The sequence below is a fragment of the Nannospalax galili genome, unplaced genomic scaffold (genome assembly GCF_000622305.1).
Source record: "Nannospalax galili isolate Female #2095 unplaced genomic scaffold, S.galili_v1.0 scaffold158, whole genome shotgun sequence".
NCBI classification, from domain to species: Eukaryota; Metazoa; Chordata; class Mammalia; order Rodentia; family Spalacidae; genus Nannospalax; species Nannospalax galili.
Genome location: NW_008345290.1, coordinates 10,069,264 through 10,092,167, shown reverse-complemented (window position 1 = coordinate 10,092,167; position 22,904 = coordinate 10,069,264). Strand labels below are relative to the sequence as shown.

General features: G+C 37.9%; 1 protein-coding gene across 2 annotated transcripts in view; it reads right to left on the bottom strand.

The window, feature by feature from the left end:
- The window catches only part of Znrf2 (zinc and ring finger 2), a 94,049-nt gene that overhangs the window by 48,838 nt on the left and 22,307 nt on the right, over window positions 1–22,904 (bottom strand). For both annotated transcript variants that reach the window (XM_029567529.1, XM_029567530.1), the window contains exon 3: window positions 1,827–1,922. In XM_029567529.1, the coding sequence (XP_029423389.1) occupies window positions 1,827–1,922 (96 nt within the window). The remainder of the gene's footprint in view (window positions 1–1,826; window positions 1,923–22,904) is intronic.

The window sequence follows — 22,904 nt, the reverse complement described above, 5'->3', positions numbered from 1 at the left end:
TATTTTTTTTATTTTATATACATGAGTGTATTGCCTGCATGTATGCAAGTAGACCTGTGTTCATGCAAAGCCCTTGGAGGTCAGAAGAGGGCATTGGATCTACTGGAATGGAGTTACCGACAGTTGTTAGCTGCGATGTGGGTGCTGGGAATCCAACCCACGTCCTCTGCAAGAACAGTCGGTGCCCCTATAGTTGCACTTTTTAAAATTCAAGTTTTAAGCTTTAAGAATATAGTTACTTTAAGGGTATTAGTAGTTAACATAACTATGAAATGCAAGGAGAAAATAACAGAGCAAGTACTGAGAGAAGCCCATACACTTTAGTCCCCAATTCCAAGCACAAATGAAAATTTTCTTTTAAGTAGACTATGAAAACTAGATTATGCAAAGTAGCCAATTCCATAATGCAAAAAAGTGAGGAAAGAACACATACATTTACTATTCAAGGTAATTGCTAAAAGTCATTTTCATGTATACATTGGCAAATGAATAGAAAGAAATGCCATATTGTTAGCATAGTAATCTGTGGCTGGAGACACTACCTTGGGAGTGTTCTTCAACCAACACGGTTACCCACAGAAAACGCTCATTCCAATGAATACGAGGTTACTTCTCTACTTGTCCTACTGCTGCATCCATAGGACTTAGCAGAGTACGTACTCAAAAGATAACTTTGAATTCAGTCACTCTTTCAACTGATTTTACCAATTACTAGTATTTTGCTACTTGTTTTATTTCAAACTAAAAATGTTTAAATCTGGAAATTTTCTCTTAAGCCTCTAAAGTCCATTCTTTTTTTAAAGTGGCACTTAGGTAAGAGCTAAATTCCTCTTATATTTTTAGACAGGGTCTCACTGTGTAGCCCAGGCTGACCTTGAACTTACAGACATCTGCCTGCTTTGCCTTTTGGGTGCTGGGATTAAAGGTGTGTGCCACCATGCTCTGCTCCTCTTATTTTTAAATTATTTCTTCATAAAGATGAGGTCTTGCTTTGTGTATAGAAAACCAGGCTGGTTCCTTATCAGTCTTGGTTATGCTAAAATTACAGGCAAGAACCACCAAATTCAACTGGTTTGTTTTTCTACTTGCAAAATTTTGGAAAACTACTTGCATTTTTCCTTTATTTTATTCTGCTTATTAGTCAGGAGGGAATTATTTGATTTTTAACTCCCAAGTTTATTCCAAAGTGTGCTGTGACAAAGACTCTACTACTAGGGTCTAAAATATCTAGAGATTTCAGTGAGGAAACAACACCACAGTTCAAACTAGACCTAGCGCTCACAGAATGAAATTTAGTGCCAAAGACACAGGTATGCATGACATAGATGAAGTTCTGGTCTCTGTTTCACACATTATTTTCTTCCATCATTTGTCTATCTACTATATTTATGGAAACACTTTATTTTTACTTCTAGTATTTCAAAACTTATGTCTGAACATGATTATCACAAACGTTACTTTTTGCTTAGGCCTGAATAAAAGATTTTATTTTAACACAGCAGCTCTCAGAGTGTAGTCCAAAAAGTTTTCTGGAGTAGACTTTTGCCAATGTGTCTTGGAGATCCTTTTAGTTCAACAAAGTAAAAACTATTTTTACAATACCATCATCTGCCCTTTTAGTTCCCATTCTCTCCAGTGTACCAAAAAAAAAAAAAGAGACCTGAATGCCAAAAAATGTGGTAACTCTCTGTCATCAAGTCAGAAATTAAAGAGCTCACAAAAATGGAAGATACTATCCTTGCAGTTAAATATTTTCTTATAAAAAACATGAAACTCACATTATTTACAGTAATTCTTATTTAAATATTATTTTAAAGCAGACTTACCATTATAGGTTATTCTTGGCTTTGTTAAACACATCACAAGATGCAAATCCATCTCATCTGAGGGTACAAATTTTGAGCATACTGGGCACTTAAATCCTAAAAAAAGAATAATAATAATAATAATAAAGATAAAAAAAATCAAAGAAACTCAGGTTATTTAACTATTCTGAATATCAAACTATAGTTTTAAAAAAGCATGGAAGGTCAAAAGCATTTCAAACTTCAATATTATACTTAAAGTAATGCAATAGTACTCAATTTGGGGGGAAAAAAGATTGTGACTAAAATTAGTACGACTTAAATGAGTTTAGGAAGATCATCCCATTATCTTAATAAAAACAAATTTAAATAAGAAGAATGAGTGCCACTATAAGATTCCCGTATCTACTCCTAATCTATTACTCAGGTTACCCTATTTCTTGGTTTTTTTTTTTAAACAGTCATCTACATATATATGACTTTCATGTTACAATGGTTTTCTATTCTAAGCATCACTGTGAAAATTATGTCTCCCATTTGATATACCATCAGTCACATTCTTCATAGCTACATAGTACCTAAGGAACTATTCTGCACAATCTTAAAATCTTATCTCAAGAAGAGTGCAAAGGCTTTCAGAACAGCAAAAGCAGGTCTGCCATCTAAGACTCCTGATGCTTACATTACTACTTGGGATATTTGGTGATGGTCTGAGTTTGCATCTTGAGAACTTCTATGCTCAAGCTTCATCACCAGCTTGTTTAAAGGGCCTAGTGGGGGGGCTGCTAGGTTGCCAAGGGCCTGGACTCAAAAGGATTAAAGTAGTTCTTATGGGACTTCAGAGTTAGCTGTTAGGTGTCTCAGCCTGTCCCTTAAGGGTTCCCTTGCTTCTTGTTGACAAGGTGACCCCTCACCCCTACATGCATGCCTATCACTGTGGTGTTAAACACCATGAAGCCTTTATCAGAGCCAAAATGATGCCAATTCATGTCCATGAACCTCCAGAAATGTGAGCTGAAGACACCTCTTTTCTTTTCAAGTCAGCAACCCTTGTCTTTCATTATAGCAATAAAACACTGACTAATATGGTAGCCTTGCTGCCAAACCATTCTACTGAAGTTATTATGCAAATAAAAAATGTTAAACCAAGGCAGGTATTTGCAGTCAATTAGCTACTTTCCTACAATAATCAACAAGCATTATTTGCCTTAAGAACTCAAAAACAAACTAAAAGGGGCTGGAGAGATGGCTCAGCAGGTAAGAGCACTGATTGCACTTGCAGAGGATCCCAATTCTATTTTCAAAACCCACATAATGGCTCACAACTGTCTGTAACTCCAGTTCTAGGAAAGTCGATGCCTTCTCTGGTCCCTATGGGTACCAGGTACATTTGCTACACATGCACACGCACATGCACACACACTCACACACACACGCACACACACGCGCGTACAATAAAAATAAATCGTTCTTTAAAGTAGCATACTAAATGAGAGAATACACTATATATTCAACTCTGTTCTGCCTCCTGGTTTACAAAACAACCATCTCACCCCTGGTTTCTTACTTGCTTAGACAGTCATCATATATCCTATATCCCTGTTACCCCAATATTCCCTTCATCCTCACAACCTAAGGGTGCACAAGCTGATCTGGAAAACTTTCAGGTCAGATTTATAGTTTGGCTAGTAAAAAAATCAGAAGTAAAATGAAATGATGGGCTGGGATGATCAGTTTTTCTTGGAAATGTAAGTAAGAGATAGCAAGATGATGACACTGATCAGTAGTAAAAAACTGAAGCACAAAGGTCAGTAGGTAACAGAGTCCAGAATGCTCATGGTGCTCAGGTGTCAGCTGAACTTCCGAAAAAGACAGCAAATGAGGTAAGTACAGAAAACAAAGCCTCAAGGAGACACTGGAGTACATGTGCAGGAAGGGGCAGAAGCTCTGAGGAGATCGACAGTAATCAAACAGACATTCTTCATCTGCTTCCAACACATAAGACCTAGTCTATTCAGAAGACAGATTTCAGTAGTGCCAAACCCTGGTCCCAGTCCAAAATATTAAGATTTTGATTTGATTTTGCTCCTAGTTGCTTGTTTTGATTTCCATCTTATACATTAAAGGCTCCCCCCCCCAATATTCTCAATTAACTAATTATAATTCAAGATGACATTGCATCCACAAACCCAGAATGGGAGGCCAGGACATGGTAACAGAGAAACAAGACTCCACAAAACTGTCCTCTGACCTCCACATACACACATCATGGCAGGTGTGTCCCCAAACACATAAAACACATGCACGCGCATACACACACACACACACACACACACACACACACACACAATGTAAAGGTATTAAAAATAAAATTTTTAAATTAAAAATTCACATAGATTGACTTGAGGTAATACTAAAGCCAACTAGTAAGAATATTTACTATGTATCAGGAAATTAGGTATTTTTGTAGGAATTAATTAATACACCCCAACATCTGGATTTTGGTCTTACCTCAATGATGAAAAATGGGCAAGTAACTTACATGGTTTTATTGTAAAACCATGTATTATTTATTATTTATTCATTTGCAACAACAGAATTCCAACAGCTCTTCCAGTTCCAGACCCTAAGTCCTTCATTCTTCTACACAGCTTCCCAGGAAGTAGAACCAAAAGTCAAGGAGATTAGATAATAAAATCAGATCGATCCGGGTGGTCTACTGTCCAACTAAACAGAACCACAGAACCAGGAAAAGAGAAAAATCCAACTTATTTTCCCAAAAGAAAATTTAAAAAGAAAACAAGTAGCCATGCCAAAGTGTATTCCTATGAAATAAAAATGCAACCTGATTTAGGAAAAAAAAATCTAGTGTTCAAGAAGAAAAAAGGATCAAAGTAAAATATCTAAAACCCAAGCTTTATATTTTTTACAGAGAGCACAGGTTTAACTATTTTCCGAAGTCTGAATGGCACTGGTCTTTTCAACAATGCTAGAAGCTAGAAGATAAGTCAAACAGTAACTTCAAGTTCTAAAAACTTGCTTCCCTTCAAACATATCTAAAGTATTGCATCCTTCTACTTGATTCATACACATAGTTTTTGGTTCAGGCAAGCAAGGCAGAAAAAAACTTTACCTCCTGTGCAAACTTTCAATCAAGGCACTTCCTGAGCATTCACTGCACTAAAAACATAGGCGCAAATAGATCCAAGTCTTTAGACAATAACCAGGTACGGTCTAGAAGCTATTAGGGCAGGCTAGAAGAGCAAAGTGAAGGGAGGGAGGCTGGGCGCTATGAGATGCATTGGGCAGGGGGAACTTTCAGAACTCTTAGAAGGAAAAACTAACGTTCGTGGAATTTATATCTTCAAATATTCAAAGATTCAGGACCCAACCACAAGATCAGCACACAAAAGTCCAGGAATGAGTAAACGATGGTTAAATATATAACTACACAACTCTCCCCCCAAATGTCATCGCTCCTCATCTTCTACCAAGTTAGGAACTTTTACACTGTCCCCCAAATCTCCTAAGATGTTATCTTTCTCCAGTAATCTTTCTTTATATGTTCCTCTGCAAAGTAAATGTAATCATCCCTCTCCTTTTATTTCTTCTGGACGTGAACAGTAATTTCAGTATCAAAATACAGCAAGGCGAGGACTTATTTACAATCTATCTTATTAGCTTTACTAGTCTAATAAAAAATGGACTCTGAAGCCCAAAAGACCTAGGTACAAATCCTAGTTCTATTATAAGCCATAATGGTGAAAATGTCCATAATCTGGGTACACACTGGCAACCTGGTGAGGAATAAAGACAAGGAATAGGAAGTGCCTGAAACATAGCAAGGTATTCAGTAAGCACTGGCTATTTCTCTTTTCAATTTTCAAAGTATTCCTTAATAATAAAATAGACTTCTATAAAGAACAATTCAGTGACCCATACCTACCATATCAAAGTTACTTTATACAATAAAATAAACCATCAACACCAGTACAGGTAAATACCCAGTGCTTTTCCACTGTTGATGACTAAGGCAAAAAGATTACTCTCTCAGTGGCCCAACCCTACTTTTACTATCTGCACGTTTCCCCCTGGTGCTCAACCTCAGCCTGGTGAATACATCTGCAGGAAAAATAAAGGTAAGACTCCCCAACCCCAAACGGTAGAAAACTGCTCTTACCATCAACCAGAATCTGTTAAGAAAGCACCAGGCCCTGTTACCACTATTTGTGCCGCCATGGGTCAAACCCAGGACTTCTAGCATGTTGCTAAGCCCTCTAGCACAGAGAGAAAGCCCTAGTCTCTAGGTCTTGTGAGATTTACATATCAAGTCACTATTCTATAACTGCAACAAGTCATCTAAATGCAACTTGCTCAGTTGTCAGAAGTCCTGATCACAACAGAATACAACACCTAGGAGAGTCACTTTGCAGAAGCTATGCTCTCCACACCACAGTCCAGCAACAGGAAAGGCAGACAAACAGGCACTATGTTATGCCACCACTGAGTAGACAGCACTGAGGCCAGGCTTCCACGTTGTTCTATATGTTCAACTGCTTAAGGAACAAAAATATCTAAAAATGAAAATGCCAGAGCAATGAAAATTCCAACAACACAGTGCAACAAAATACATTTCAAAACATTTTAACCGTGCATTTCCCAGACTGATGATCAGATTCTCTAATAAATCATCCAAAGCAATACTTATGGAACCTACAAAACTCATGTCAACAGACGACAATACGCATAACATATTCTTAGTCACTGTTCTCATTTTCTACACATTTGACAATCCTTTTACTTTATTCTTTTAGTACTATCTTTTAAAAACGTCCACTTTAGGTGAAAACTATTATCTGACCTATTTTGTATAGTACAAGAGTCATTAATATGGCTTTTTTTTTTTTTTTTTTTAAGACAGGGCCACACTATGTAGCCCTGGCTGACCTGGAACTCACTATGTAGACCAGGCTGGTCACAGAGATCTGCCTGCCTCTGTCTCCTGTGCTGGGATTAAAGGTATGTACCACCATGCCTCGCATTACAATGACTTTTTTGACACACAGTAGGCATTCAAATATTTGTGTGAATGAAAACCACCCAACGAAGGTTTTTTTCCTATTAAGCATTAGGATGCTAGAAGGATTCACTAAATGTCTTACAGGAATTTTTTATTCTTTATAACTTAAAAACAAAAAGTAAAATCCAGAAATTTCTGGATTTAAATGCTTTATACCATGCACTTTAATGCCTTCAGCTGTCTTTAAGAAGCTGCTTCTCTATGTTCTGTAATCACTCCCACTCATGATTCAAGGTAGGAGAATGTAAATGGGTTCTAAAGGGGCAGTTGCTCTAACCTCCTTCTATAGATAAGAAAACCCAATGAGGTAAAGGTACTTTCCAAAAGTCATAAAACCAGTCAGCAGAAGGGCCAGAACTGGGACACATTACACCATTGGCCTGCTCACCTCTTTCCTAGACCTCACTCAAAGGCATGTGCTAAAATATCATACACCAATACTCCACAGTGCTTTACACAGAAGCAGCCTGGGGTCATGCTACCTGACCATCACAGGGCCTGTTCTACAGAAGCTGTCAAGAAGAGGTGATACTCCTTGGAGAATGGTAAAACTAAAAATACCAACAAAATGAGGGGCTAAGATTAAGAGCATACATTAAGTACCATGAGTACAAAGATCCATAGTGGGACAAATTCTACACATCTTCATAAATGTACTTTACATATTTGAGAAACTATTCAGAAATCAAGGGAGAAAAGTGTGGAGTCAATAATTCATTTACCCAAATGCAAACCTTTTTATAGCCACTGTTTGAGTCATAAAATACAACATAATAGATGCTTTGACACAGTCACAATCTTAGATAATACTATAAAGATGCCTTACCTAGTTTCTGCTTATTTACTGTTCATATTATCTTTTTTGGGCGGAGGGGTCTTTTTGAGACAGGGTCTCCCCGTAGCCCCAGCTGGCCTGGAACTCACTATGTAGACCAGGCTGGCCTTGAACACACAGAGGCCTGCCTCTGCCTCCCAGGTGCTAGGATTGGTGTACCACCACGCCCAGCTGTTCATATTATCTTATCAAACAACTTTCTGTTGACTTTTTGCTTTCCTCACTCTTCCTCAGCTTTATTTCTCATTCTATACTTTGGCTTTTTTATTGTCAAGATTGGCTCGCTCCATCCATCCATCCATCTATCCATCCATCCATCCATCCAACCAACCAAAAATATCTGGTAAGTTAGAATGAGTATTTAAAAAAAAAAAACAAAAAAAAACCCAAAACAAAACCGTAACAGTAGGTCCAAACCAACAACAGGAATGCCTCCCTAACACTGTATTTTGTGTATGCTTTTAATGCAAAAAAAAAAAAAAACTGATACCGGAAATTACAGCTTTTTTAGAAAGTAAAAGGTTGCCTTGAGCAACATGCTATTTCCTGGGCAAAGTAACAAAAAACAGGATTTCTGTTTTAAATGTGTCAAGTGAATTAATCCATCTTACAAAACAAAGTCCAGTAGGATACAACACAATTGCTCAATTGCTCTTATCAAACAGTTGAAGAGGGGAACAGAGGAGCTATGTAGAGTGATTGGAAAGTCAAGCTATGATACTTGGGGAAAGGCCAGTTCCCACAGCAAAGCAGAAAAAAAAAAAAAAAAAAAAAAACAGATGGTAACATAAGCAATTGTTTTTCATTTATAAGAGTATACCAGTAATGGAGCAAGACAATAATACAAATAGAACTGATAAAATCTAATACAGCAGACTAGCTTCTGCCACTAGGGAACTTCAAATGGCCCCAATCATCAGTGATGAAAGACAATGAAGTAGGGCACTGAATGGCTGAGAACAAGACTTCAGACTGCTTTGTCTGAGTGTGCCTTCTATCCCCAAAGTTTTAGGTACTGGAAGCTTGGTGCCCAGCTTGGTGGAGATGAGAGGTAATGAAAGCTTTAAGGGATAGGGTCTAGTGGAAGGTGGCTAGGTCACTGGGCGGGTAGCATTCACCAAAGGAATTCATGTAGTCCTCAAAGGAATCCAATTACTTCCAGTGAGAGCAAACCTATAAATACTGAATGTAGTCCCTGGATCCCTCTGGCTTCCTGCCTTGCCATCATCTCTTCTGTAGAGGCTCCTCCCACTGTGGTGCCATCCACCATGAGACCTTCACCAGAGGCCAAACAGAAGGGCCTGCACAATCTTGGGCTGTTTCAGCCTCCAAGACTGCAAGCCAAACACACCTTCCCTTTTCTTTACAAGGAATCCAACCACACTTATTTTTTACAGGACTAAAACAATGGAACATGTGCAAGAGGGCCGACACCAAGAGAGGAAGTCGGAGGGAATGGATGTCAGGTAATTATCAACCGAATAATAACCACCATCATCACTATGTATACTCTTTGGTTTAAAACACTCTGAAAAAGGCTGGGTGTGGTGATGCATGCCTTTAATCCCAGCACTCTGGGAGGTAGAGGCAGGCAGGTCTCTGTGAGCTCAAGGTTAGCCTGTTCTACATAGTGAGTCCCAGGCCAGCTGGGGTTACAGGGAGACCGTCTCAAAAACACCAAAAAAACAAACAAAAAAAAAAGCCACTCTGAAAAACCTGTTAGCCATAGCTAAAGCTGTCTTTTAGTCAAATGTTCTAGAATACTGCACTTCTTAAATATACACATTACCAGTTCCTCTCAGTTCCTAGAAACATGGCACCAAAGACTTGATAACAAGCCCAGAACCAGAATGGTACCCTGTGCACAGCCTACACAGTTGTTTTCATCTGTGTCCTGTTAGCTCCTGTCTGGGAAGCTCCCACAGTATCGCAGCACACTTCACTCAAATACGTGCTGTCCTGTCATGCTTTGGCTATTCCAAAACCATTTGCTAAAGAGTCTGCTGAAATTTACTCTAAGTCATTAGTCTCTATATAAACATGAAACTACTGTTTTTAACATACTGTGACCAGCAGACAAATTCATTAGTCTTAAATTTTATCAAGAGCTACAGGTACAATTATAATCTTACTTAAAATGAAAAAATGTCTTTAAGAACTTCAATATATTTTAAATAATTCTAACTAGAAGGCAATAATTTTAAAGTGTTTTATCTCCTTCACGCTTCACAGCAAAATGCCTATTTACTTCATAGAGCTATGTCAAAGCAAAGTGCTCAATATTTACTGAATAAACAAATATACCCTCTCCAATAAATCCTTTGCCTTGTCCAAATCTGAAGACTTGTAGGGTTTTTTTTTCTTCCTAGCCACAATTCTCTTAGTGCTCAGATTATCCAAAGCAGCTCAGAACAGCTGACTGACATTTTAAAAGCACTGTGTATCATATCCTCCCAGCCATGAAGATTTTACCATCCTGTCCACTACAGAAATGCAACTGCAACAAAAGCAACAAAATCTACAAAATGTGCATTTCTAGCAAATGGGAAGAAATAGGAGTGGACACCCAGGACTGGAGGAACAATTCCAGGCCTTGTACTTTTCTTTCTTTTTTTCTGAGACAGGTCTCACTATGTAGCCCTGACTGGCCTGGAACTCACTGTGTAGACCAGGCTGACCTTGGACTCACTCACAGAGATTGATCTGCCTCTGCTTCCTGAGTGCTGGGATTAAAGGCCAAAGGCCTTGTACCTTCTTAATGTAAATGTTGATTAATTTTTTGGTGAACACTAGCTGGTGCCTTTTGGTGTAGTTTCCAGATAAACCATACATTTAAATGGTTTCATGTTCTACTTGGCTACAGGAACATGAGGTCTTGAGAAGGCATCGTAATGAAGCTCACATTCCTCTGATAAATAACCAGGGTATAAATCCTCCCTAACTCAATGGGAATAATAGGGAAACTTTGTGCAGTACAGTCTTAGAGGATTTACTTTTCACTAAAATCTTAAACCTTTTTAGTGTACATTGCTTCTAAAGATAATGTTTTTTATCACTCATTCTGGTAACTAAATCTTACAGCCCCATTCTCTTAAACCTTTGATTCTCTGACCAACAATAAGGTGGGGGTAGGGGGGTATTTATTTTTACTTTATGTGTATGAGTGTTATGCCCGCAGTAAGTGCACCCATTTTGTACAGTGCTCACAGAGGTCAGAAGAGGGCTTTGGCATCCCCTGGAACTGGAGCTATGGATGGTTGTTAAGTCACCATGAGGGTGCTAGTACTCAAACCCGGGTCATCTGTAAGAGCAGCCCAGTGCTCTTAACAGCTGAGCCATCTCTCCAGGCCCAACATTAGGGTTTTAGAGTCAAACTTGAAATAGATTTGTGCTGTCTGAGTAGTATCTTACAGCTGTATAAAAATGATGTATAGTAGAAACCAAGTAATAGTATCTCAGTATACTTTCATCAGTACATTGAAATGTGAAAGACACAAAAATAATAATGAAAACAAAAATTACATTTTAAACAATGACTAGATTCTAACTTTAAAAATTAACTACTCTAGCCAGGCATGGTGGCACACGTCTTTAATCCCAGCACTCGGGATGCAGAGGCAGGTGGCTCTCTGTGAGTTCAAGGCCATCCTGTTCTACATAGTGAGTTCCAGGACAGCTGGGACTACAGGGAGACCCTGTCTCAAAAAGACCAAAAAAAAAAAAAATTAACTACTCTATTGGTTTCCATTAAAAATAATTTGGTTTTGATGAGAGAGCTTTCTTACCAATAAATTTGGAAATACAGCAAAACAAGTATGTATATTTAGCATAAATCTCTCACAAACACATTTCTTACCAAATAACTGTTTCAAAGATACTTAATGAACTACAAATTGTATGTCACAAAATTTAATAGGATTATTTTTTAATGTTTTGGAGGGAGGCCTAGAAAGATTCAGCTGTTAAGAGCACTAGAGCACTGGCTATTCTTACAGGATTCCCAGCACCTACATGGTGGCTATCAACCATCTCTAACTCCAGGTCCAAAAGATCCAATGCCTTCTTCTGACCACCTCAGAAACCAGGAACACATGTGGTGCATTAACATACATGCACGCAGGCAAAACACTTGTATATTATTTTATATATATTATGTATATATAATTAAATTTTTTAAAATGCTTTTTTGGGAACTGGAACCTTAAAAATCATAAATACATTTGGTTAAAAGTATATCCTGCTACTGTCAATAATTTTTATAATCATTAAAATGAACAAATAACCATGAAAGTTAAGTCTCTATTAGCAGTTTTGTAACACAATTAAAATCAAACTTTAACTGTAGGAGGTGGACACTGGATGTGAACAGTATTGTTTACATAGGTAAAACTTGATCCACTCCTTTTTGCATATGAATAATCTGACTCAGGGCTGCCCAAATCCTATGCAACAGATTCATAATTTAATTTTTATGACTCATGTCAAAAACTGACTAAGAACAGAGGGCTGGTTCCACAAAGGCCTTCAGGTTTAACAGAAGGCATGCGACCTCTAAGACTAATCAAGCTCCTCACCACTGTCTGAGAACCAACCCTGCTTTCCTAACACGTTTGTGTTGAGTCTGACAAGACTTATTACCAGTCTCTCCCACAGGAGCTGACCTCTGGAAACATTTCTTGTTGATACGTGTTAATTACCATCTTAATGATACCGTTCTTCCAGGAATGCATTCTGCTGTACTGAGTTGCTGGTAGTCCCTCACTTGTATGTTGTTTGTTTGGTTTTGGCTTTGTCTCTTAGGTCCCCAAATTCTAATGGAAGAATGAAATATTATATTATAATAACCTTAAGGACTTCTGGCTCCTTAGGAATTACCATCACATAACCTACTCACTCTATTTGTCTTAAGTTTCTTGTAAAGGAACTGCACTTGGGGTAATTCTGGACTTTGTGAATGAAGGGCCTGAATGCCAAACATGGCCTAACAATCTGTTTTTGCACAGTCATGTATCAAGGACAAACTCTACATTTCTAAATGGGTGAATGAAATGTTAAAAGCATAAGAAAAATTTGTGAAATGGTAAAATTATAGGAAATACAAATTTCAGTGCCCACTAGTAAAGTTTTATTAAAAAGCACATTTATTTATTTCCTATGGCTTACTTCTCATCATAGAAAGAGAAAGCCATAAAATAGTCTGTAAAGTCTAAAATATTTGCTATGTGGCACTTTCTTGAAAATCTGTAGATTCCTAGTATTAAAAATTGTTTAAATCTCTGGGTATCTGTTTCCAAAGGGAGAACTAGGAAAACCTCTTCAAAAGCAGTTTGCTTAGGACAAAAACTATTTGAAAGCTACCAATGAAATCTGACTGAAAAGTTTCCAGTCTCAAGCAGGGCTGGGGGACAATGGTGGCACTGCAGTGAGGTAGGTACAGCACTGCTTCCCAGCAGCAACTCCTGCCTGCTTTCAAGTCATCCCCAGTCTGGTGGCTCTTACCCCTCCTGAGCATGTCAGGCTTAACCACTTATTTGACAGCTACGACCACCCTAAACTTAGCTACCATTATTCTTGCCCGAACTACCATAGTAGTTTGGTAGAGCTACTTGCTCGAACTACCAGAGTAGTTTGGTAGGCATCTCTGCTTCTGCTCTCTCTTACTCCCAAACTTAGCTTAAGGGTTCTCTCTCACAACTATTAGATCTTAGCTCTCCCTGTTCAAGGAGACATACCGCATTTACACTTTGTATTACACTTCTATTGACCATTTGTTCCTTTCCAGTCTTGGCCTCATTTCTCTTCCAACCCCTAATCCACAGTTACATTTTTTAGCATATATTATATACTATGTATATTCAATTTCCTAATCTGCATGATTTAGTATTCAGTTGAATCACACTGTTATTTCAAAACAATTACTGAGCAGGTTTCTGTGCTGCTTAAGAACATATTATTTAATTTTTATCTTCTTACCTATTATAAAAGTCCCTTATATTTTTTATCCTTCGACCAACATGGTACACAAATACAAAACAAAAAACAAAATCCCCAGCTACTCATTACTTAGATTCAGTCAAAAACACTTGACTCTTCTTAGTTCTGTGATTCAGAGTTCTCAACTATGAACAGTTCAAAAGAAAGCCAGTGGCAGGTTTGAGAGACCACATGTCTCAGCTTTCAAGGAGCTGCTTCCAAGAACAGAGTATCAATTCTCCACTCTGCTATCTGCTGATCAACAAAGTTTATCAGAGATGTTATAAACTACTGACCTGAAACACTTGCTCCTGAATGAGGAAAAAGAAGATCCAAAATAAGAATGTAACTCCATTTACATCAAGTTGGCACACTTAAGCATGTTAAACAATCATTTCAAGAGGCCTAAATTTCAGACTCTGTTGATGAAACAGACAACATTCAGTATGGTTATTTGACTAACTGAATTATTAGGAGAGTTCAGGGAATGTTGAAAGATAATTTAATTCAAAACCTCCCACAAACTGTTATCATTTTAGAACTTTTACACATCTTAACATTATTCTAACTAAAGGTAAAAAAAGACACTGCCCTCATGTAATGAAAATCACACATTATCTTAGACATTCATGTTTGGTGAAAGGACATGATACCAACAATCTGGCTTAAATAATACAAAGAAAGTAAGTGAAGCAAACATGAGAAAACACAATGAACTGCGGGATGCATGCAACATGAAGCACTGGTTCGTTGCATGACTTCTACGGAGTATTGTCTCAAAGTTTTCAAATAATATTTCTAGAAAATCCTCAGTAATCTTAAATCAATTTTTTTAGCAAATCTGAAAAACCAAAATTCAACTTAAAATGTACTTTAAAATGACCTCAGAAACTATTCCAATTCTAATTAAAGACAAAAAGTTTACAATCAGCTTTGATGATACTAATCATCGCAAAGGTACACAGACTCTCAACCACCACCAGTGTAAGGTAAAAACTGATACAACCTTTATGGAAAAGTTAAACTTTCAACTAACAAAATTAAGCCACAAGGTTTAATGAAGTTACAGTTCTTGGTAACATCCCAGTTCACTGGCTTCCTAAAGTTTGGTATGTGAGACTCTAAGACCCTGCTTCAGTTTGGGGTCCTCAACCCCAGAGATTCTGTCTGAAGGTGGGGCACATGAATTTGCATGTGTGTATACTCGCACAACAATACATGCTAACAAAATAGTAATCCAAGAACAGTGTTCTTAATTTCTTAATGGAAACAAATGCCCAATAATTGAATGATTAGATAAATTCTTCTATTTTCTTTTTTTCTTTTTGGTCTTTTTGAGACAGGGTCTCCCTGTAGCCCAAGCTGTCCTGGAACTCACTATATAGACCAGGCTGGCCTTGAACTTACAGAGATCCGCCTGCCTCTGCCTCCTGAGTGCTGGGATTAAAGGTGTGCGCCACCATGCCCAGCAGGAAAGAAATCTTGACTGTGTGCTGGCAATCAAACCTGGATCCTCTGCAAGAGCAGTTAGTTCTCTTAACCACTGAGCCATCTCTCTAGCTCCTATTTCTACCTTTTAAAAATACTTAAAAGCCTCTGTTATCTTGGAATTTGAAATGAGATATAATATAGCCTAGAATCTGATGGAAAATTTATCAGTTATCAGTCAATGGATTTTAAAAGGTTATCATGTAGTAAATTTAGATTAATGTAAAGTTTTGCTCAAAGATACTAATTATTCTGCTTTTTATGTGGCACATTAATTAACAGAGACCTAGCTGACAGTGTTTGGAAAGATTCCCAATGCTGTAGCAAAAACAAACTATGAGGATGTGAGGAAAGACTGTTTTTCCTTCCTCCCTGTTTTCCTATCCCCCCTATTTTGAGGGCCAAAATAAAAATATAAAAAATAAAAACAAAAGGATGGGGAATGCAAGCTCCAAGAAAAACATTAGTATGAAGCACACAAACAATGCATGTCATCAGACACAGCATGCAAGGACAGGAGTACCCCAAAACTAGTTTAATCTGTCTACACACAAACAAGGCAACAAGAGAAACCTAGAGAACCACAGAGGTCATCCAGAATCTACAGTTTTCACCAAGACAGGTGAGGGGGAAAAAATCCTCACTAGATCCAAAACTTTGTAAATCTTAAATACTTACCATTAAACTATTGGTTCCAGAAGGAATAGAGGTAACAGAGTAGAAGAAAAAAAAAAAAAGAGGGAAACCCAATCAATACTAAGGATAAAAAGTGACAACACAATATCAAATCTAGGCTCCCAGAATGAAACAGCAAGCAAAAAAAAAAGGTGAGGCAGCTAACTTCCTATCCTGTTGACTATCCTGTTGAGAACTAAGATATCAATGTTCCTTTTTGCTTCTTACTCCTGTTTTACTTATCTGAACATACAGCTTAGTTATTCCAAAGAGCAGACTTGGAAAGGCAAAGAAGTAAAGGTCTGCAATTTTAAACATGGCACACACAACTACAACCATTAAAGGAACCAAGAATCATTTTAGTGGCTAACTTCTATGTCCGGAATTTTAGGAAAATCAGTCCTATCAATAACACATCCTATATAGCTTAAATAGCTGTTGAGCACTTCGGTGAGCAAAATAAATGCCTCTATTACTTGCCACTGTGGTTAACTAACCAGTATGCTGAAAAAGAATGAAAGGAAACAATACTTACTCTACCTTTTTAGATGTACCATATGTGCCTTAGAAGACTAGGTTGTCCCTTTCCTGACTCTGCTTCCTAACTCCTTCCTGTGTTCTTAGGATCCTTTCCTTACTACCTCTCACTCAAAGCATTTAAGGCAACTTGTATATAGAATTGATAATTTTTTTAATAAGGATGTTAGCTTAAATTTGAGAAGAATTTACTATGAGTTAAACATTTTGTTAAATGCTACATTATCTCATCTAATTTTTAAAATCATTTAAGAGGTAGATACTATTATTATCACCACTTTAATAATGAGAAGAGAGAGGCTTACAAAGTTTAAATGCTTTGATTAGTTACAAAGGCCAACCACAGATCTAGGTATCTAAACTCCTATACTACAAACAGTAAATTAAAGGAACTTCAATTTTTTAAAATATTTTATTATATTTTATTTTATGCATACATGTGTATTGCCTGCATGTAGGTAAGTGCATCCATGTCATGCAATGCCCATGGAGGTCAGAAGAAGCTGTCAGAGCCCCTGAAACTAGAGTTACAGTTGTTAGCTGCCATGTGGGTGCTGGGATTCGAATCCGGGTCTTCTGCAAGAACAGTCAAGTGTTCTTAACCTCTGACCCATCTCTCCAGCCCCAGAACTTCAATTTTCAATATTGCCATTGTCCTAAGTGCTGAAAATATGTATGACACATAAATGTACCAAGCATTACTAGTCATATTTTAAGAGTCAAATCCAATGATTTCCCCAAGTACCAGAACATAAAAAGACTATAAATATATGAAACACCACTGGTTTCATTTTGTTTTGTTTGTCGTACTGAAAATCAGACCCAGGGTCATGTGCATGCTTGAGCTATATCCCCCAGTCCCAAACACTTTACTCTTACTAAAACAATCAAATTCTAGGCCCGAGTAAAAATATTTAAGAAATGACATTTCTCAGTGCTAACTGATCAATCTCATCCAGAGACTGCCAAATACTGTACCCTTATTATCTAACTTTTAAAAATCATTGTAAGAGGTAGATACTATTATTATCATCATTTTACTACTGAGAGGCTTACAGAGCTTCAAGGATTTAAATCACTTTTTTCTCTCCCTTTCCCCTACAAAATATGTCCAGGTTTTAAAAAACATACTCCTTGTTACAATGAATTCTAATGGCTCATAAGAAAGGTAAACTGTGGGTGTTATCTGTTATAAAGAAAGACTTTTCAAGGATTTCTTTAAATAACAATGTTTTAAAGGACCTAGAGACTGTAGCTAGGATGGAGTGCTTACACAGCATGCATTAGTAGAAACTGACTTCAACTCCTAGCACCACAAAAAAAAAAAAAAAAATGTTTTTATAAGGCTGAGCATGGTAGTAGTGCAGATCTGTAATCCAGCATTTCAGAGGTGGAGGCAGGTGCATTTCAAGTTCAAAGCCCTAAACGCCAGAAATCAGTAATAGGCACTCCTGTATTTTTCCAGTCCCATTGCAGAAAATGAAAGCAAGGGCCAGATACACTTTTTTCATATAGACTTCTGTCCACCTAATCCCTCAACATCACAACATTTTTGTCCAACAAAGAAAGCATTTCTATAAATCTTCCTACAAAACAAGCAATTTATACTTATATTATCATTGGCAGCCAAGACCATTTAAAATGATACGTTGTCACTTATTTTCTGCCAATCTGACAAAAATGTTATTACTATTTTAGTTTGCATTTCTCCAAACAGCAATCTGGCAAAATCTAATTAATTTAATAGAGCAAGCTATCTCAGTAATATAGTGGAATGGGTACTCAGACCAACCCTCCTTAGAGAAACATTCAAATCCCAAGATTTAAAAACAAAATCTTAAAAACATCAAATGAGCTGGCAAAAAAGTTACATGTTCCTAGGCCAGAAAACAAGAGGCGGGAGGCTCACAGAGATAAAGTGAACAGCAGCAGCAGTCTTTTGCTTTGAGTCACTACGATGCCCTCAAAGGGCTGTGTCTGCATGTTACCACAAGCTAGATAAGCTTCCTCTTATAAACACCAGCATCACCCAACAAATTTAAGGAAAATTCATTTGACACAGATACTGGGTAGGGGCAATCTTTATTCTTTCTGTTTGTCTGGTTGTTTGGTCTTGGTTTTTTGAAGACACAGTATCCCTATGCCCCAGCTGTTCTTGAACTCACTGTGTAGACCAGGCTGGCCTTGATCCCAGGGATCTTGCCTGCTTCTGCCTCTTAAGTGCTGAGATTAAAAGCATGCACCACTATTGCCCAGCAGCCAGTCTGATTCTTAATCCCTTGAGCTTTAAGGCCACTAAAATGACATTCCTACACTTGGACATGAGAACCACAGTGGGTACTATTCACACACATTACAGCAGTTCCTCTTCTGTTTTGTGTGTGTGTGTGTGTGTGTGTGTGTGTGAAAGCAAGTGATGCTGACACTTTGCCAGAACCAAGTCAATCCAAGTGCCCCAGGCTTGGGGGAAAAAAAGACACTTACTTTATGATAGGGACGCACTGCCGATGGAAGGTTCATAAATGGTGCTAGGATGAATGGGAATAAATATGCAAAAAAAATTGGACCCCTACCATGCACCATATACAAAAAACAATTCAAGAGGATTAAAGTCTTAACAAAAAAGGCACAAGTGCAGTGTTTCTGCTAGTCATTGAAGAGTATCTTTCAGATCATGGAGAAGGGAAAAATCTAAAGAACAGGCAAAGAGTGACAACAAATGACTATGTCTTTATTAAAACTCTATGTTAGGAAGTGTCTGGGATTTGCCTTAAAATATCTCAGGGAAAAAAGGGGGACCGATAATATAAATGTCGAATGTGGGTGATCACGCTTTAGTATAGCATTTTTTTCCCTCAACTTTTGTTGAGAAAATGAAGACTTTTACAATTTTTCTAACAAAAGAGAATAAGACTACATTTACAAATCCTGTGACTCGCTAAGAAAAATACTAACAAACTAAGAGAAAAATAAGTATGACACGAGTCCTTGAAGAGAAGAAATGGGGGATCATGGAAAAAGAGCACTTGCCAGGTGTGGTGGCAAGCATCTATCTACAAACCCAAAACTCAAGAAGCTGAGGCAGGAGGATCATAGGCTAAAGCCAGCCTGGGCTACAGAACAAGATCACGGTGAAAGACGAGCAACCGAGACAGAGAAAAAGAGAGAGCATGAAATATTTCTTTCCCACCAAACTAGCAAAAATTTAAGGAATTTGACCTACCTAAAATGAGGCAGGACTGGAGAGATGGCTCAGCAGTTAAAGAGTGTGCTCTGCTTTACCAGAGGACCTGAGTTTGGTTCCCAGCACCCATGTCAGGCAGCTTATAACAACCTCCAACTCCATTTCCAGAGGGATCCAATGCCTATGACCTCCATGGGCACCTGCACTTAGACACACATATCCAAACTCAAGCTAGGGAAGTGGCAAGCGAGAATTTGAAGACTAAAAGGAGGAAGAAAGCCATAAAAAATGTGTGTGTGTGTATAAAGAGATATACCAGAGTTGAGTTTTAGTGGCATTTATCTTAGAGAGTAAATTTTCAGGTATTTTTCATTTTATGTGTTATTTCAAGATTTAACAATAGTATAAATGACTTTATAGCTAGGAAACACCAAGAAAGACATTGCCAAAGTATTTATGGGCTCTTGAATAAACAGTACATATTGTAATTGATAACATTTATCTAGACACAGTCCTATGTAGTCAGCCAGTTTATAAGATGGATCAAAATAAGTTATATACCGTATTTATTTATATAATAAATTATATAACTTACATGTTGAGTAAGCTACACCAGTGTTCCTCATGGTCGTGTACACACAAGTCACCTGGGCATCCTAAAAACACAGACTACTGAAGTAGGCCTGAGGTGTGACCTGAGATTCTGCATTTACAATGAGTTCCAACAACAGTAATACCATTTGATCCACTGATTCTATTTTAATTAGTAAAGTAGTACCTGGAATGCAGTAAATCCTATACTAGGAACTATGTCAAATATATCATTTAATCCTTACTACAACCTGTTCCAAGTAGGTTTCATCATTTCCATGGACAACAACTAAACTGAAGCTTACAGGACAAGCAGAGAAAGACTTAAGACAAATGGGAAATAGTGCTACTCAGGGTAACTATGTTAAAAAGACCCCAGCCCAGGCTCTTCCATTACAACATGCGTGCGGCAGACACGCGGGCGCGCACACACACACACACGCGCGCACGCGCACACACACACACACACACACACAAACATTTCCTACTTTTATGTTTATGAGGCAGGGGTTTTGGAATGCATGTAATCCAGGTTGACTGTGAATTCACAATCCTACTGCCTCTGCCTCACAAGGGCTGAGATTATGGGTGCATGACCACACCCAGCTTTCCAATGTTTAAGGTAACTTCTTTTGGCAGGAAAATACTGAGACCACAGTCTATCACAGGAGTTCTAAGAACTTATACTCAAGGCAAGTGGGACTGAGCCACACAGAGAACAAGGTACATTAACAGTGAGCTTGTCAGAATGCAGACTCAACCCACCCTACATTTACTCCATCAGAAACTGGGATTAGGGCCCAGCCTGATGTTCATGACCATTCAAGTTTGAGAGTCATAGAACATCAAAAAGAGAAAAAAAAAAGGGGGTGGGGCACTGAAACTAATTTTGTAAATAGTGGTTCAAAATGAGTTAACTAGATTTCTTTATTGTAGAAGTTTAATCAGTTACAAACTTGCCTGGCTACAGAATGTATCCTTCCAGAGACTACTTGGAGATTTGTCTACAAGATGAGTTCTCAAATCCATGCTCTCCAAATTGGATTTTGTCTTGGGGCCTAACAGTTTAGGGAACATGGCTGGAAAAAAACAGACCTGAGTATAACTAAGTTCTGGAAGCATTAGTAGTATTATCTTCTCATCTTTTCTCTTTATATACATACATACATACTAATTTGGTAACAAAGTTGCTGACATACACAAAACATGTCACTTTTTATATTGTAATAATTTCTTTTCAAAGCTCCTTAATTAGATAAAGATTTCCTATGGCGCTGGAGAAATGGCTCAGCAGTTAAGAGCACTGACTGCTCTTGCAGAAGACCAGAGTTCAATTCCCAGCACCCACATGGTAGCTAACAACCATCCAACCTCCTCAGGTATTGCACAACATGGGTACACTTACATATATGCATGCAATTCACTCATACATATAAAAAAAATATAAATTTAAGAAAATATATATTTTGTATGGGGCCAGAGAGATGGCTCAGTGGTTGAGAACACTGGCTGTTCTTGCAGAAGACCCAGGTTCAAATTCCAGCACCCACATGGCAGCTAGCAACTGTCTGTAAGACCAGTTCCAGAGGATCTGGCAGCCTCTGCTGTCCTCTGTGGGCACTGCATGACACGGGTACACTTACCTACATGCAGGCATATCACATACACATAACAAAAATAATAAAATATCTTTAAATTTTTTTTGTACAACAATCATTTCTCATCTTTACATAAGGTTCAATAAAAAAGCCAACCTAATGTAAGCACTTAGTATTTTTTGATTGAATGAATAAGCAAAGAAACAAAGAAAAATCTGATACATAGACCAAGTATGATAATCTGAACACTTAAGTTTCCACCATGCCCAATTTTAAGCAAGCTGAATGAAACAGAGATTAGCTAAGCCCTGTGCTGTTTTTGCTTGTAAAGTCTACTGTTCCACATGCCTATCTAGAATAAGGAACATGTTTCTCACTTTGCTATGCATAAGTTTTTAAAATGACTTTAGGTCATAAAGCAGGTAGACATGATGCTACACCAAGAATAATGCAGCAGAAATTTTTTCTCTAACAGACTCCAACCTTTTGTGGGTACATCTGTCAGATTTCTCATTCCCTCCAGGGCTCCCAACACTCAACTGATACAAACTCTTCCCTCACCCTAGCCTATCACTGCTCTGAAATAAAAGCGAAACTCAACCTCTCCCAACAAGTAGCAACAGGCCCCTCTATAACTATGTTTCTGACTCCTATTAGTGCATTACTTACAAGAAGACACTTCTAGGCTGCTTATACTATGCATTTCAAACCTTTTCAGAATTGCTCTAATGGGATTGTGCCTGCACTAAGATACTCAAACATCTAAGACATGGACATGCAATTTTAAAAAAAAAGACTCATTCATTATTCTGTGGCCCATCCCAGATGCAAAAGATGCAAAGTGACAGTCATCAAGCTAGCCTAATTGACTTCAAAGAAGAACAGTGTCTCTTACTTAATATATCAAAAGTAAATACAGATGGGGTGTGGTAGCACATTCAGGAGGCACACTGAAGCAGGACTGCTGTAAGTTTGAGGTTGGCCTGTCCTACATAGTGAGTTCTAGGTCATTTGTAAATCCTATTATATTAGGCCTTTCAGTGACGACCCTTCCTAGCTTTTATATAGCATCCTTCTCCATAGCCTGTATGCCACACGCACCACTGCCGGGAACGTGGAGTCTCACTGTCACATGACC